The 13,104-nt window shown below is 35.1% G+C and overlaps 1 protein-coding gene and 1 long non-coding RNA gene across 3 annotated transcripts; both read right to left on the bottom strand.

Moving 5' to 3' along the window:
* Positions 1 to 842: 842 nt before the first annotated feature.
* On the bottom strand, positions 843 to 4,926 carry slc15a5 (solute carrier family 15 member 5). The gene is made up of 9 exons (XM_027173454.2): positions 4,365 to 4,926; positions 3,404 to 3,626; positions 3,096 to 3,265; positions 2,669 to 2,889; positions 2,118 to 2,304; positions 1,843 to 2,031; positions 1,615 to 1,746; positions 1,367 to 1,475; positions 843 to 1,160 (listed from the first exon to the last, which is right to left on the bottom strand). Exons 1-9 carry the CDS (start codon positions 4,714 to 4,716, stop codon positions 1,046 to 1,048), a joined length of 1,698 nt encoding a protein of 565 aa, XP_027029255.2. The 5' UTR covers positions 4,717 to 4,926; the 3' UTR covers positions 843 to 1,045.
* A 3,191-nt stretch (positions 4,927 to 8,117) lies between these two features.
* LOC113659944 lies at positions 8,118 to 10,064 on the bottom strand. 2 transcript variants are annotated; one of them, XR_003444723.2, is made up of 3 exons: positions 9,871 to 10,064; positions 9,691 to 9,791; positions 8,118 to 8,781 (listed from the first exon to the last, which is right to left on the bottom strand). It is a non-coding gene; the product is annotated as an uncharacterized LOC113659944 (long non-coding RNA). The 2 variants fall into 2 exon arrangements; XR_007144259.1 differs by having other exon boundaries at positions 8,118 to 8,791.
* Between the last annotated feature and the right edge of the window lie 3,040 nt (positions 10,065 to 13,104).

Raw genomic sequence — 13,104 nt, forward strand, 5'->3', positions numbered from 1 at the left:
CAAACAGCTGAGTCACTGGCTGTTTTCAAATGACTAAAGGCCTACCTCTTACTGGAATATTTAAATTAGCACTTATCTTAAAATAATATTTATATTATTAGAAAATATATTTTCTATGTGATTTTCTTACTATATTAATATCACCTCCCCAATAGACTTTTTTAGAAGGGCATCGGCCAAATGCTATAAATGATAATACAAATGCTCAATGACCATCTTTTATTTTTATTTCAGATTTATAATTTAATGCTAGTATAAAATTAATTTGCCAGGGAAATGATTGCTATATTATTGTGCATCTTAAATGTAAACCTTTGGACTTATATTTAACAACAAAAAATCCAGTACACTGCTGTGCCAAGCAGACCAAGTGTGTCAGAACAATGAAAAATAATAAAATAGCATGTACACCTTTAATTTAAAGCCACAGTGGGTGTCTCTTTTACCCCATTTGTAAGTGATTTCATGTGGGGTTGTAACATCTAGTATGGAACCCTTAAAGACAGAGTTCCATTGCCCTTGTTACATCGATACACAACAGGCCCTACTTTGCAAGCAACAACTTTAGTCATTAGAGCTTTTTTCTTTGGGGTTTGGAAATTTCCGTCAAGGTATTTATCACAAAATTTTTAGAAGATAAAAGAGATGAATGACACCTAGCAAAAATAAAAACTGGCTAAGTAACATCAGTGATAATTACCTTTAATAGATAAAACAATGCTTATTTATTTGACTTTTCAAGTCAGTAACTCACAGAAAGAATATTTACATATTATAAAGCAACTTTATTGCATATCTTCAATGCTGGTTCATTCACATTAAGGGATTGGTAGCACCAAAAGTTTCACAGCTTGTAGAAGCACAGATTTATGAAGAAAACATTTTTAAAGCAAATAAGTATAGTTCTCGAAAATACTGTGTGTAACGCCAGCGCCACAGTTCTTATTTTTTTTAACTAAACATAATGCAACAATAAGTTGTTAAATTCATATAATACAATAAACATGCAGTAAAATATTGACAATCGTACAGAAGTTAATCAACACTATGGTTGGTGAGGTTCCACTGTATAATATCTGAGACAGTCTTTATACTGTAGAAGCTTTTCAGCCAGGTGACTTTGTCTCACTCTTGTATTTAATGCACTCAAATCTGTGTACCTGCAGACAAAAACCTACAGATGATGTAGCTGATATAATCAGATTTCCAACAATATTTGTACCTGCTATATTGCCAGCTATACTGAGTCATGATATACAGAGAATAAGTATAAAATACTTTATACATGGATGATGTAGTGTAGTTCGATCTATGCATATAATCCAAATGTGAACAACAAAGAACAAAATGATAAATTACATCCTACCTGTTAGATATTTTCCAAAGTATCAGGATGTTTATTACCATCAATATCGCTAAAGTAAGAAAAAATCTCTCCATGTTGCCATTGTTTAATGTATTTGGATAAAAACTTCCTGAAAACAAAAAAAAGGTAAAGTTTCAGTCATGCACAGTGACTTTGTCAATTTGTATGCCTAATTTAACCCAAAAATATTTATCTACGTTCCTTACATGTTTAAATTGGTAAAGGATCTAAAAATGAAAGTGATTTACCACCAGACAGAAAGTAAAAGAACTGAATCAGAAGAGCACCAAGAAAACATCCTCCACCATAGGAGAGGGTTAGGAATTGTAAGGAGATCCCTCTGAGGTTGCTGGGAGTCAAACAGAAAGAGATAACAGAGCCTGAGTAGAGAAATAAGAAATAAAAGTCTGAAGTAGTTCATAATTAACATATTTAAAACAGTTTCCTGAATTTTGTACGTAAGACTGAATACTTACACGCTGGTGTGACAAAAGCCTCCGCCACACCCAGTAAGATGTACTGAGGTGCAAGATGTATGCAGGACATTGAGGACACTTGAAGCGTTGTTCCTGAGATAGTCTGATCCATCTGAAGATAGTGCTTTCTGTGAACCTCTGAAATACCTGCAATTAGTGCAGACAGAGCTGCACATACATGTCCAATTACTGGAAAAGAAGATGGCACATCGGTTAACTTTACATGATTGAGATTTTGCTAATTAACTTGAAAAGGTCACACTGAAGATGCCTACTCATGAATTTAACTGGGGAGGGAGGTGTTTTCTTCAAATACTGGTAACAGATGCTGACAAACTCCAGAAGTGGTGCTAAAATGAGAAGTGGTAAAATACTGATTACGTTCATAGCTGCTATTGGCAGCATGACACCACTAAGGTTGAGGTTTGAATGCATTGTCTGGAGATAGTATCCTGATGGGATCTGTAAATAAACAGACACAAGAAAAGGAATTGAGAGCTATCAGATAGAAGCCTGCATTAAAAAAAAAGAACAGTGAAGACACATTCTATGATTGCTGTACTTGACATATATATTTGACACACATGAATTGAAGAGGGTTTTAGCTGAATGTGCTTTGTAATGACTTCTGAAGTAATTTTGAAAAACTCCAAGCTAATTTGAATGTAGCAGAGTTTACTTGATCGTTAATTTCTGGAGGGACTGATCAACAATCATCACTTCACGGTTTGTTGAGTCACATTTTCTACACTTGCTATTAAATTTCTTATAACACAGATAACACATCTGAATTTATATAAGACAAATTTCTTCCATGCATACTTGCCTGGGTTATACAAGCTCGGTAGAGCAATTGCAGTCCAAAAAGAGGAAAAAGCTTGACCAGAATCTTAACATTTTCCACTTTGGTCTCACTGTAGCATCCTCCATTGTTCTCTTTGGCACGATCAAACCAGTCAGTCACATCTCCACTCAAATGCCGATAACGGAGGCAGCACATTTGTAAAGAGTTTAGAAACACGCCCATTGTTGTAAGCAATGAACCACCTGTACAGAATATCACCCAAAACAGAGAACATTCCGGAAGTAATGTTTAGTAACTCTCATGTTCAAGCCAAACAACCAGTTAGTCTACAAAATATTAAAGCTTAATCCATGTGTATTTTAACATAATTATTTTAATATTCTTTTGGATTTACTGGGATCTTAATAACAGTAGAGGTTTGGTGTTTTCAGGTGTGTTTTATTGCTACCTTTTCTGGGATGTAGGATAAGATTGCTGCGTGCCATATGAATGCCAATGAGTCCCAAGATAACAGAAGTGAAGGGAATGAAAAAGCCCAAGTTTTTTCCCACAGACTGTTGAATATAGGCGATTCCCAAGAAGATGACTGTAGCATTCAGATTAACTAACCAGTAGATCCTGTGGGTGTAATGTCCAGATATGGGTTATAAACAAAACAAATACAGACTCAAAGTGGCTGATAAAACAACATACTAACAGTTCAATAGAAATGATAAGCGAATTTCAGTCCATTTTTGAAATGAGTGAATTTCTTACCAGTTAAAAAAAGATAGTATCTTCTTTTGATTATAACCTTGAAGGTTATTGACTCCCAGTGGGCAGAGGATAGCACGTATCCCCCCAATACCACAAGCAGCAGCCAGCAGCCCTGTGTAGAAGAGAATATGTTGTATATGTGGCTCAAGGTGATGTATAACATTGTGTGTGTCGATGTAGAAATCCTCAAATGGAAATGCTACTACAGGGAGCAGTGCTGTGCCTAAGGAAGAAATGGCATAAAGGCATAAAATCAATAACTGGTGTATCACATGCATTAAACCTAAAATCTGTCAAAATAATTATACATGTACAGATTCATTCACAATTAAATGTTCATTATTTCTTTAGGGTTTTTTTTGTTGTTGTTAATTTAAATCACGTGTGGATTCATATATGTAATTCATACAGTATGTGTAGGATTGTTGGCTCTTTATATCAAAGAAAGATTTACTAGGTTCACTCTGGAAATATATATGATCCACACTGCTCATATAATAATAAATAGTTTTCTTTGAGACTAATAATAATATGAAATAAATCTCAATGCACATGCAGATAGAATCACAAGCCTAGAAAGTCATCAAAACCATTTCAAATAACATTTACTTGTCTGTTATGGCCAACAACAGTATCGAGAATCTCCAATGAGTAAAGTTGTTCAGGCAAGACAATAAAATTTGTTTTTCAATAAAACATTAAAATTAAAAAAAAAAAAAAAAAAAAAAATCTCTAAATCACAGTTATCTATTAATGTTCTATAGATTTAATATTATGCTCTCAGTTACATCTTTACATTCATTATATTTTCCAAAGCATCCTTATTTAACCTTTGCTAGAGCTAAAGATTTTCACACAGAAAAACACACATAAAACTTTAAGCACATTTTGAACTAAGAGTTCTTCGAAAATGAATTGAAAAGCAATTTAACACTTGTTGACTCTTAGATTAATGACTCACCAAAGAAATGAAGTAGAGCACAAAGGTAAAAAACTTTTTTCCTTCCCAAACACGTCTCTGCAATCCATCCGGCAAGAACAGGGGTTAATGTACTGGCTCCTACAAAACACAGGTTGACTGTGGCTGCTTGGTAATTGTCATATCCCAGTTTGATGGTGCAAAAGAGGATCATATTACACACAATCCCAAAAAAAGTGAACCTCTCGATTAACTCCACGAAAAGAACACAGATGATCGCCTTTACTTTCTTTCGAGGCTTTCGTGGGATATCTTTCCCTCTTCTGTGGCAAGTGGTAGCATCCTTCTGTAGCAGACGGCTATCATGAAGGCCGGCGACATTCAACGCTACCATGGTGCTTCAGGAACTACTCCTCTGGAAATGTTGTTCAGGGACGTGTATATTCCCTCTATCCGTGCTAGGAAAACAGGAGGTGCAATATCACACTCACTTGTGACGTCTTACGTGTAATAATGACCCATGGCTGTGATGAAAAAGAGCAAAGTCATCTGCACATGCAAGGGTTCATACTCAGCTTTCACTACGAGTTCTGAGTAATGTTTGTTCACCTATTCTCCGCACTAGTGTATGAACTTCTCCTTGCTGGGGTCAACTCATTAAGAAAGCAGACATGACGCCAATGTGATGGCAGGAGATTTGATGGTGAAAGTGCTGCCAGGAATGTGTGACATATTTCTGTAATTACTTGTTGGTAGATCTAGATGATGTTTTGTTTTTGTGTTAATGCTCTTTCTACACAAATATAGGGCAGTCGGCTGAGATACTCAGTTGTGATGGTGTACTGTAGTTTAAGAATTTTAACTGATTCTGTAAATGTCTACCAACCACACCAATGCTTATTCATGTAAGTAATTTTCTTTTCTCCCCCCCCCCTTTTTTAAATAAAAAAGATCTCTGTTTATAATGCATATTTTATACAAATCATTTTTTATTCTGTACAATTGTAATTTGCATCTGTGTTTTGCCTGCAGAGTGCTGATTAAAAGAAGACTAAAAAAACTTGAATATGACTAGAGGAGCCAACATCATGTCACAGGTAAGTGAGAATAAACATCCCGTGTTAGAACTATTTTGTTCATTGCAGACAGTTAGATGGACGACATTAAGTGTGAATTCATGGTTTATTAATTTTTGGAATAAGAAGCTCTATAATCAGTATGTTTTTTTAACACGTACATATCACATTGCTCTCAATAAATCATGAAGTACTTTTATCATAAGTTAACTGGAATGCTAACAGTGGGTTACACCCTTACTGAAATACAACCAGTACGCGGAAGTCACTCAGAAGTTATTTAGGGTTATTTATATTTAATTGTTGTTAAACAGTTGTCACTTACTCACTTAGGCCCCAACTTCCTTCCCTTCCCTTCCCAAACAGATTCAATAAACTATAATAAACAATTAATAAACACATTAACAAGCTGAAGATAACTCTAGATAATTTATATCAAGAAGAAAATGTAACCAGTATCTTACCAAAAGATGGGAATCCAGTTTAAACCCATTTTTGCCACCGAAAAACCAGCAAACCAGATAAATGGTGTTGTTGGGTGAATCTGTCAATCATATGAAACTAAAGAATATTTCTTCCAGAAAATTTGTGTTCAGTACTTAAATCCAAATCCAGTTCAATGATTTATTCATTCATTCATTCATTCATTCATTCATTCATTCATTCATTCATTCATTTACACTTTATCCATATGAGGGTCACAGGGAACAAGGCAAGAGAATTTATCCAGGATATGTCAGCAGTCACCCACAGTCAGATGCTCACATTTAGGCGCAAATCAAATTGGGAAGGGGGTATGGGTCAAGTAACAGCAGAGGGGCAAATGTGGTTGGCCAACCAAATTTCAGTGGAGCCTAGTGGCTCCCCAGCCAGTGGGCACACCCAAATAACCACAAAAATGATTCTAGTTTAGACTAGACTCTATAAATAGAATTCACAACCAAATGACTATTTAAAATACCCCCATCCTATTAGGGAATGTGAATGCTCTTAATAAGTTTACATGAGTTCTTTTAAATTAACAAGTATTCAAAAAGTATTTGCTTTAGATCAGTCAACATACAGACACATTAGCTTGTGAACTCTTTAATGTTCACTGTACACTTTGGTGTTTTATTCAATTCAATTCAATTTATTTATATAGCACTGACATCAATCATCTGGTTAGATAGTCGTTGAACGGTCAAACGTTCTTCCCCCATTTTATAGCCCGAATCCCTTCTATTGTAAATTGAATGTAAATTGAATTGAATTCAAGCGTCCTCATATTTGTCTAAATTGCAGGTAGGCTTTGGACAGCTTTATGCATAGTGGACAATTTCACTGCTCAAGCATATGTCCATATATGAGATTTGTCAGAATCAAAGCGACTAAAAAATTAACCTTGTGTAGGGATGCTGAGAACGTAAATGATGACTGAAGACTATTGTTAGTTCCAAAATTTTATTAAAACTGTGTTCTTAAAGAGATTGAAAGGATTTGTCATTTCATCAAAAGAAGGCATCCGGTTAAAGTTTCTTTTTCTTGTTGTTGTGTTTTTTGTGTTCCTCTCTCAAACTCTCTGTTCTGGATTTCTGCAGGCGGTGTACTGGACTCAAACATTTCTGTCTGAGCTCACCAATTATAAGCACAGAATGGGCCAAACTGGTGTTGACTGGGCGTGAATGGATCTCAGTGCTAGCAAAGCTTAGCTGAAAAGAAACCAGTAAGACTGAAAGAATACCAGCTCTGTGTGGTGTATCAGTGAATGAGCCCATAGTTTAGTCACCATGGATCTGCACTTTACACTTTTAGGACTTTATTCTACTGTCTGTATATTTTTACTAGTATTAAATATAATGCAATACTACTAAAAGGCCCCACACGAACATGACTGATGACTAGAAAGTGTATTATAATAAGTTCAGTCATTATATTTGGCTTCTATGCTTCTCACTGCCAAATGCAATTCCTGAGACCTCCCCTTGGCGTCGCTGTTTGCGTTGGCTTATCCCTTTTGCATGCTTCGTGACATTGTTGTACATTAGGAGGCGTTGTTTGCCCATATTTTTCTCTGTGTTTTAGCAAATGGAACAATTTTTTGTGACAAACCTTTATTTGACATGTACTTTTGAGAGATGCTTTCAGAATATTCGTTGCAGAAGAGTTTGGGGGGGGGGTAGCCTAGTGGTTAAGGTGTTGGACTACTAATCGGAAGGTCATGAGTTCACATCCCCTGTCCACCAAATTGCCACTGCTGAGCCCCTGAGCAAGGCCCTTAGCCCTCAATTGCTCAGTTGTATAAACTGAAATAAAAATGTAAGTTACTCTGGATAATGGTGTCTGCTTAATGATGTAAATGTAACCCAATTTGCAAAATGTAAAATGACAATATATAGGATCGTTACCGATTGCAATCAAGTTTTTGTCCGATTCAAGTTATTGTCAGTAATAGTACTGGGATAGTACTGTAATTCTATTCATATGCTGTATGCAGTGATTGTCATCTTATTTTATTATGGCTTACGTTTCAGAGCATGTAACTGTGCTGTGTAAGCTCCTGCATTCTAAAATAACATAGAATACAATGTAGAATACAGTACGTACAGTGCAGTCAGATTTTTTTGCTGTACAGTGTAAGCTTGCCTTTAGTTATGAGAATTAGTTGCATTTAAGTTAGAGGATGATATTTTTGTTATATCCTCTGTCAGTTTTCAGTAGCTGTAGAAATATTTGACAATCTAGGTTAAAAACATTTATTATGTGATATACATTTTGTTCTTGGTATTTATTTTGTTACATACGGTATATTGATCTTTTTTATATGCTTCACAATAATACATCATTAAAGTAATTAGACTTCAATTATTAGGATTTCAATAAGTCAAGGGTCACACAACATGACTTAAAAGTCATAAGACAAACAAATGGCAAAACATTTACTTTCATTTTGCTCTTAAGTGGTTTCTTTGGTTGTTAATAGCCTCAGCAATAGAGACATTAGACACCACTGTCAGACACCACAAGAGAAAAAAGAGAGTGCCGGTGGTTTCATCCGGGCCAGTTACATACTTTGCTCAGCCACAAAATAAAAGCGTTCACTTTCCAAATGTAGGATAGCAGTGAATGGATTGAAGACTCTGATTAGTTAGGTGGCTTTTGATTTGCAGTGTGAAAACGGCCAGTGCAGATGTATAGTCAAAGTGATTAGGCCACTTGCAGTATGATGTGTGCCTGCTTCTTTTCTCTCATGCTGGCAAGTTAGGCACTGAGGTAAAGCAGCTTTGGGATGTTACACTGTCATGGTGCCAAAGGGGCTGTTGTGTGGCGTGACAATGGTGCTCCCTCGGCCCAGATGGAGGATGTGATAGGGGAGCTAATGTAGAGAGAGTGTTGAAGGATAGCTGCAAGACACTACATGAATTAAACAGGACGGAATGGAAGTAATAAGTGGAATAATACATTTTCATTAATTAAATTACCAATTACTGTATATCATTGCAGTTTGGTTTCCATGACTTTATGCTTTTATTTTTTAATTTGGTGATTTTAGTCTATGGTCTTTAGTCTTTAGACTATGCTATATATTTCTTTCTTTCTTTTTTTAAATTTCTTAGAAGTTTTGAGGGACATTTTGAAAGTCAAACATTTCCTTACAACTGTTTTAGAATGTATCCTGACTCACATTAAAAGAAATCCTCATTTAAGATGGTTAGCTGGAGCATGTGCTGTGCCTGATTGGGAAGAGGAATGCCATTGAATTTGGACCTTTTTTGTGAGCAACACTCTTTTATGCTGGAGCTGAAGAAATCCATTGTGCAGCTGGACACCCTGAGAAAGAGTGAGCTCAGAGCCATTGTCAGCAGATGCTTCTGCTCAGCCTCAGAGGTCTGAATGGGGTGAATAGCGATGCTAAAGGCCATACCAAAGCAAAACAAGACTGCTGGGCAGCTTTGAAGATTAAAAAATTAGGGACAGAGAGGTGGGGCGCACTGTTGCAAACAACATGCGATTGTTTTTTCTTACGTTTAAGTATTTTGTTCTCTGAGGAATCGATGTAGAATGGGATATTGTTTTGTGGTTATATAAAGATGAGAGAAATATCAAGATTCTCTTCTACCCAAAATGAAATTTTTTATTGTCAGTTATTGCATGGATTGGTGCCCAAATATATCCACATGCATATGCTGCCATATTGCACAACAGGGAAGCAAAACTTTGGTATTATCATAGACAAAATACTTTAAAATAGCTTGAAGACTCTTCCTTTTACTCATATTCAAATGAATGAATGGCACTAAAGTAGCATTTACCTCACTGCTCTCTTGTTGCTAGGAAACCTCATTGCATCAGTTCAGTTCCTTTCGCTTTCTGGGTCCTTCTTTCACCACATTTTTAATCTAAATAAAGGAAGCTTACATATGAAATGAAACAATTAGGGCTTTAAACAGTCTATTTACAGGTTGTCAGGGCTATATTAGTCACTCGCTCACCAGTATTGTTCACCAGTCATGTAGGTCAGTGTAAGTCCAAAGTCAACACTTCATTTGAACCGTTAAAAATAAACCAGATAAAATGCTTCAGATTTAAATGTTACGTTTTCATTAAAGAACTCAACTGTAGTGTTGTAGTTAGTGTGGATTCCTTTGTAAACTTTCACCTTTGGAGTAGAGTGAGGACATGGTTGTGTCTAGGCACATTACTGCTGTGAAAAGGGCTTCATCCAATTAGCTGCACCCCTTCACAGCCAATCAATATGCATTAATTAAGCCAAGTTAACAAACTATGCCCTTGGCAAGTGCTCTGGAAATAAGAGATATGACTTCTGCCATGGGATTTTTTCCCATTTAACATTTAAATGCTGTACTTAGAAACTGCATGTGTAGTAAAAATAAATATATGCTGCAGATGAACAACATGGGGTGGTATATAGTGATAAAGACACAAAATATTCAGGAGCAGGATTTAAAATGGTTTTAAAGTGCAATTTTTAAATTTTATATTTTAGTGTCAAAATTGCACATGGTTTCTCTCTCCTAATGAACTGAACTGACTAAAATGTGAATAAATGTGTGTGTGTTTGTGTGTGTATATGATCTCTCCTGTTGAGTGACTGAGCAGTGAGTCTGAGCATGGCTCCATCACTAGAACTCAGATAAAAGAGCCTTTCAGTTACTGTTGTCCTACTCTTTTCTCTGCTAGGACTCAGACAACCTGATGCACTTTGATTTAAAGGTTGTGTTTGAGCCTCTAAAGGGCTGTTTTGTTCTGTGCCTGGCAGTGGACACTACTCTCAACCTGAATATTGAAAGCAGGGTTTATAGTCATTCACACCAACCTTGCTGCAGTATGGCCCTATAATGACAGCATGTCTTCATAAAGAGTGAATAGTGAACCAGGGGGTTAAATTGTTTAATGGTGGTTTGAATATAAATTCAGCATTAGGAAGTGTGAGAGGGTTTGGATTGCTTTAGTAAAAAATAAAAAATATAAATAAATAAACGTGTCCTCTAAAAAAGTAATGGCTCTATAAAAAAAAATCACAGCTGCCAAAATTACATTATCACAAAATAACTAAACACACAAATTCAGTTACATGCAAAACTTTCATGTGGTTTTTAGAGACTTCTTTGTAAAAAAAATATGACAAGATTTTCACACGTAGCGCATCTGGTTTAATCTTTCACGTATTAGTCAAACGGTGCATATTCATATGTGTTAAATTGAATTTGCTTGTGTAATTTTAGGGCATATTACAGTGAAATGCACCTAACATGATTTCCGCTTGTGCTTACATTACTCACAATCAAATGTGAAAAACATACATTCACATTTGAAATTTCACAATTACTGGTGCTTTCAGTCCATTAAAAAATTAAAAATTAGTTCATTATAAAAATAAAATAAATAATAATCTCCCACTGATAACATTTTTGTTCACTACTGCTTACATAAAATTGTTATATAAATTACTCCCCCATGCTTCCAAGCTTTCCCTGTTCTGTAAGAGAGATTGATTTTGCTGGTTGTATTGCTGAAGGCCTGAGCAGGATGCTACTAATCAATATCGGTGGTGCTCTTTGACCTGTGGTGCCATGCATTTGTGTCTGTGCTACATATTGCATGTATTGGAAGAATGATAACATGTAAGACGACAGAGATTTTCTCTAAATCCCTATAATCTTTTAGGTTTTGCTTGTATCTAGGTAACATGCTGACATTTAGACTGACTTGTCACTTAGTCTTAGTGTCTTAATTGGTCACAGTTCAAATGTCAAGAGTTATTGAAAGTTATTGGGAAATTAATTGTATGTTAATAAATTTCTGTGCTGAATCCCAGATGCAGTGAGCTAAAGAGTGATAATGCTTTTGATAGCAATCAAGATATACATTAGAGAAAAATAATTTATTACTTTATGTTAGAGTTTTTGTAGTCTACCTCTAATTAAACCATAAGTCATGTTCATATGAACTAATTATATGACATAAATGTATTAATAAGTATATTATAAGTATATTAAATTAGATTATAATAGCTAAAGAACTCTATTAAACAGACAAAAATAAAAATATATGATACGTACAAATGCTGGGAATAATCAACATTTCTGACAGATTATTTGTTTATTATGTATAGCTACTTGTTACTGAATAATACACAGTTACTAATTAACAATAAAATGTGAAACATAGATTTCTAGCAATTTTCTCCGAACATTTTTTTTGGCTTTCTTTTATATTTTGTGGTATCATTGTTATACATTAAATCAGGGGCTTCATAACCTATTTTTCTATTTTTTTTCGTAATATAAAATGTATTTCTTTCCAAACTTCTTTTGAGCTGTTTTAAATAAGAATGACCTGCTTTCAAGGCTGAAACCAGTTCAAACTACCAATTCGAGGATAAAAACTCAAAAAAAGTATTTTGACTGCATTATTTCAGTGTTTTGCAGTGCCCAAATTGGCTGTTAATTAATGTAAAGAATAATTGATTCACACTAGTGTTCGATGTTGAGTGATAAAAAGATTAAATGCTTTTCAACTCTCATGAATTTCATGACTATTTGTGAAGAATCACAAAAAGAAGGCTAGGTATTGCCTTCATAATAGCCACTAGTTTAGTGGCAAGTAGTCATAAGTAGGATGCTAATGCTGATGTGTTTTTAAATAAATGCACCCGTTATGAAAAACACCTCCAATGGTCTGTTCTAGAAAACTACTAGATAATCTCAAAAAGAAAGAACGCCCTTGCATGCACAAAACATTGGGTCTTCCTTCAGTGTAAAAGCAGTTTTTTGGGCCCCCTAGAAACATGCAATCTCACAAATGAAGTGCAGACACTGCATAAATTAAAGATAATCCTTGGTAAATTATGCAAATATATTCGCATGGGCACCAGAATAGAATATAACTGAAGTTTTAGGATCTTCTTTGTAAATGCAATTAAAACAAATGACAAACTTGCCAAATATATGCATTATTATTTAAAAGTGCTTACTGTTCGATATATGCGCATTGTCCACTTAGTATGAATCTTAATCCTGAATAATTTAAATTATTCATAATACTTAGATACCATCAGCTTTTGGTCGAGCATAGCACTGGTTTGTTTGTGTCACATATTTGCTCTGACAGTCTGGTTTTATTGTTTAACTACTTGTACTTCAAATAAAACGTATCTCTGTTACTCAATATGTACATGAATGCCATGTAATGTGTAAAGCTCA

Source organism: Tachysurus fulvidraco, chromosome 10 (assembly GCF_022655615.1).
Source record: "Tachysurus fulvidraco isolate hzauxx_2018 chromosome 10, HZAU_PFXX_2.0, whole genome shotgun sequence".
NCBI lineage: Eukaryota > Metazoa > Chordata > Actinopteri > Siluriformes > Bagridae > Tachysurus > Tachysurus fulvidraco.

Coding starts and splice junctions, on each gene's coding strand:
- slc15a5 (XM_027173454.2), bottom strand. CDS start 4,716: ATGGTAGCGTTGAATGTCGCCGGCCTTCATGATAGCCGTCTGCTACAG. Junction 3,627..4,364: donor TGCTCTACTTCATTTCTTTG/GTGAGTCATTAA, acceptor TTTCTTCCTTAG/GCACAGCACTGCTCCCTGTA. Junction 2,890..3,095: donor TATCCTACATCCCAGAAAAG/GTAGCAATAAAA, acceptor TATTCTGTACAG/GTGGTTCATTGCTTACAACA.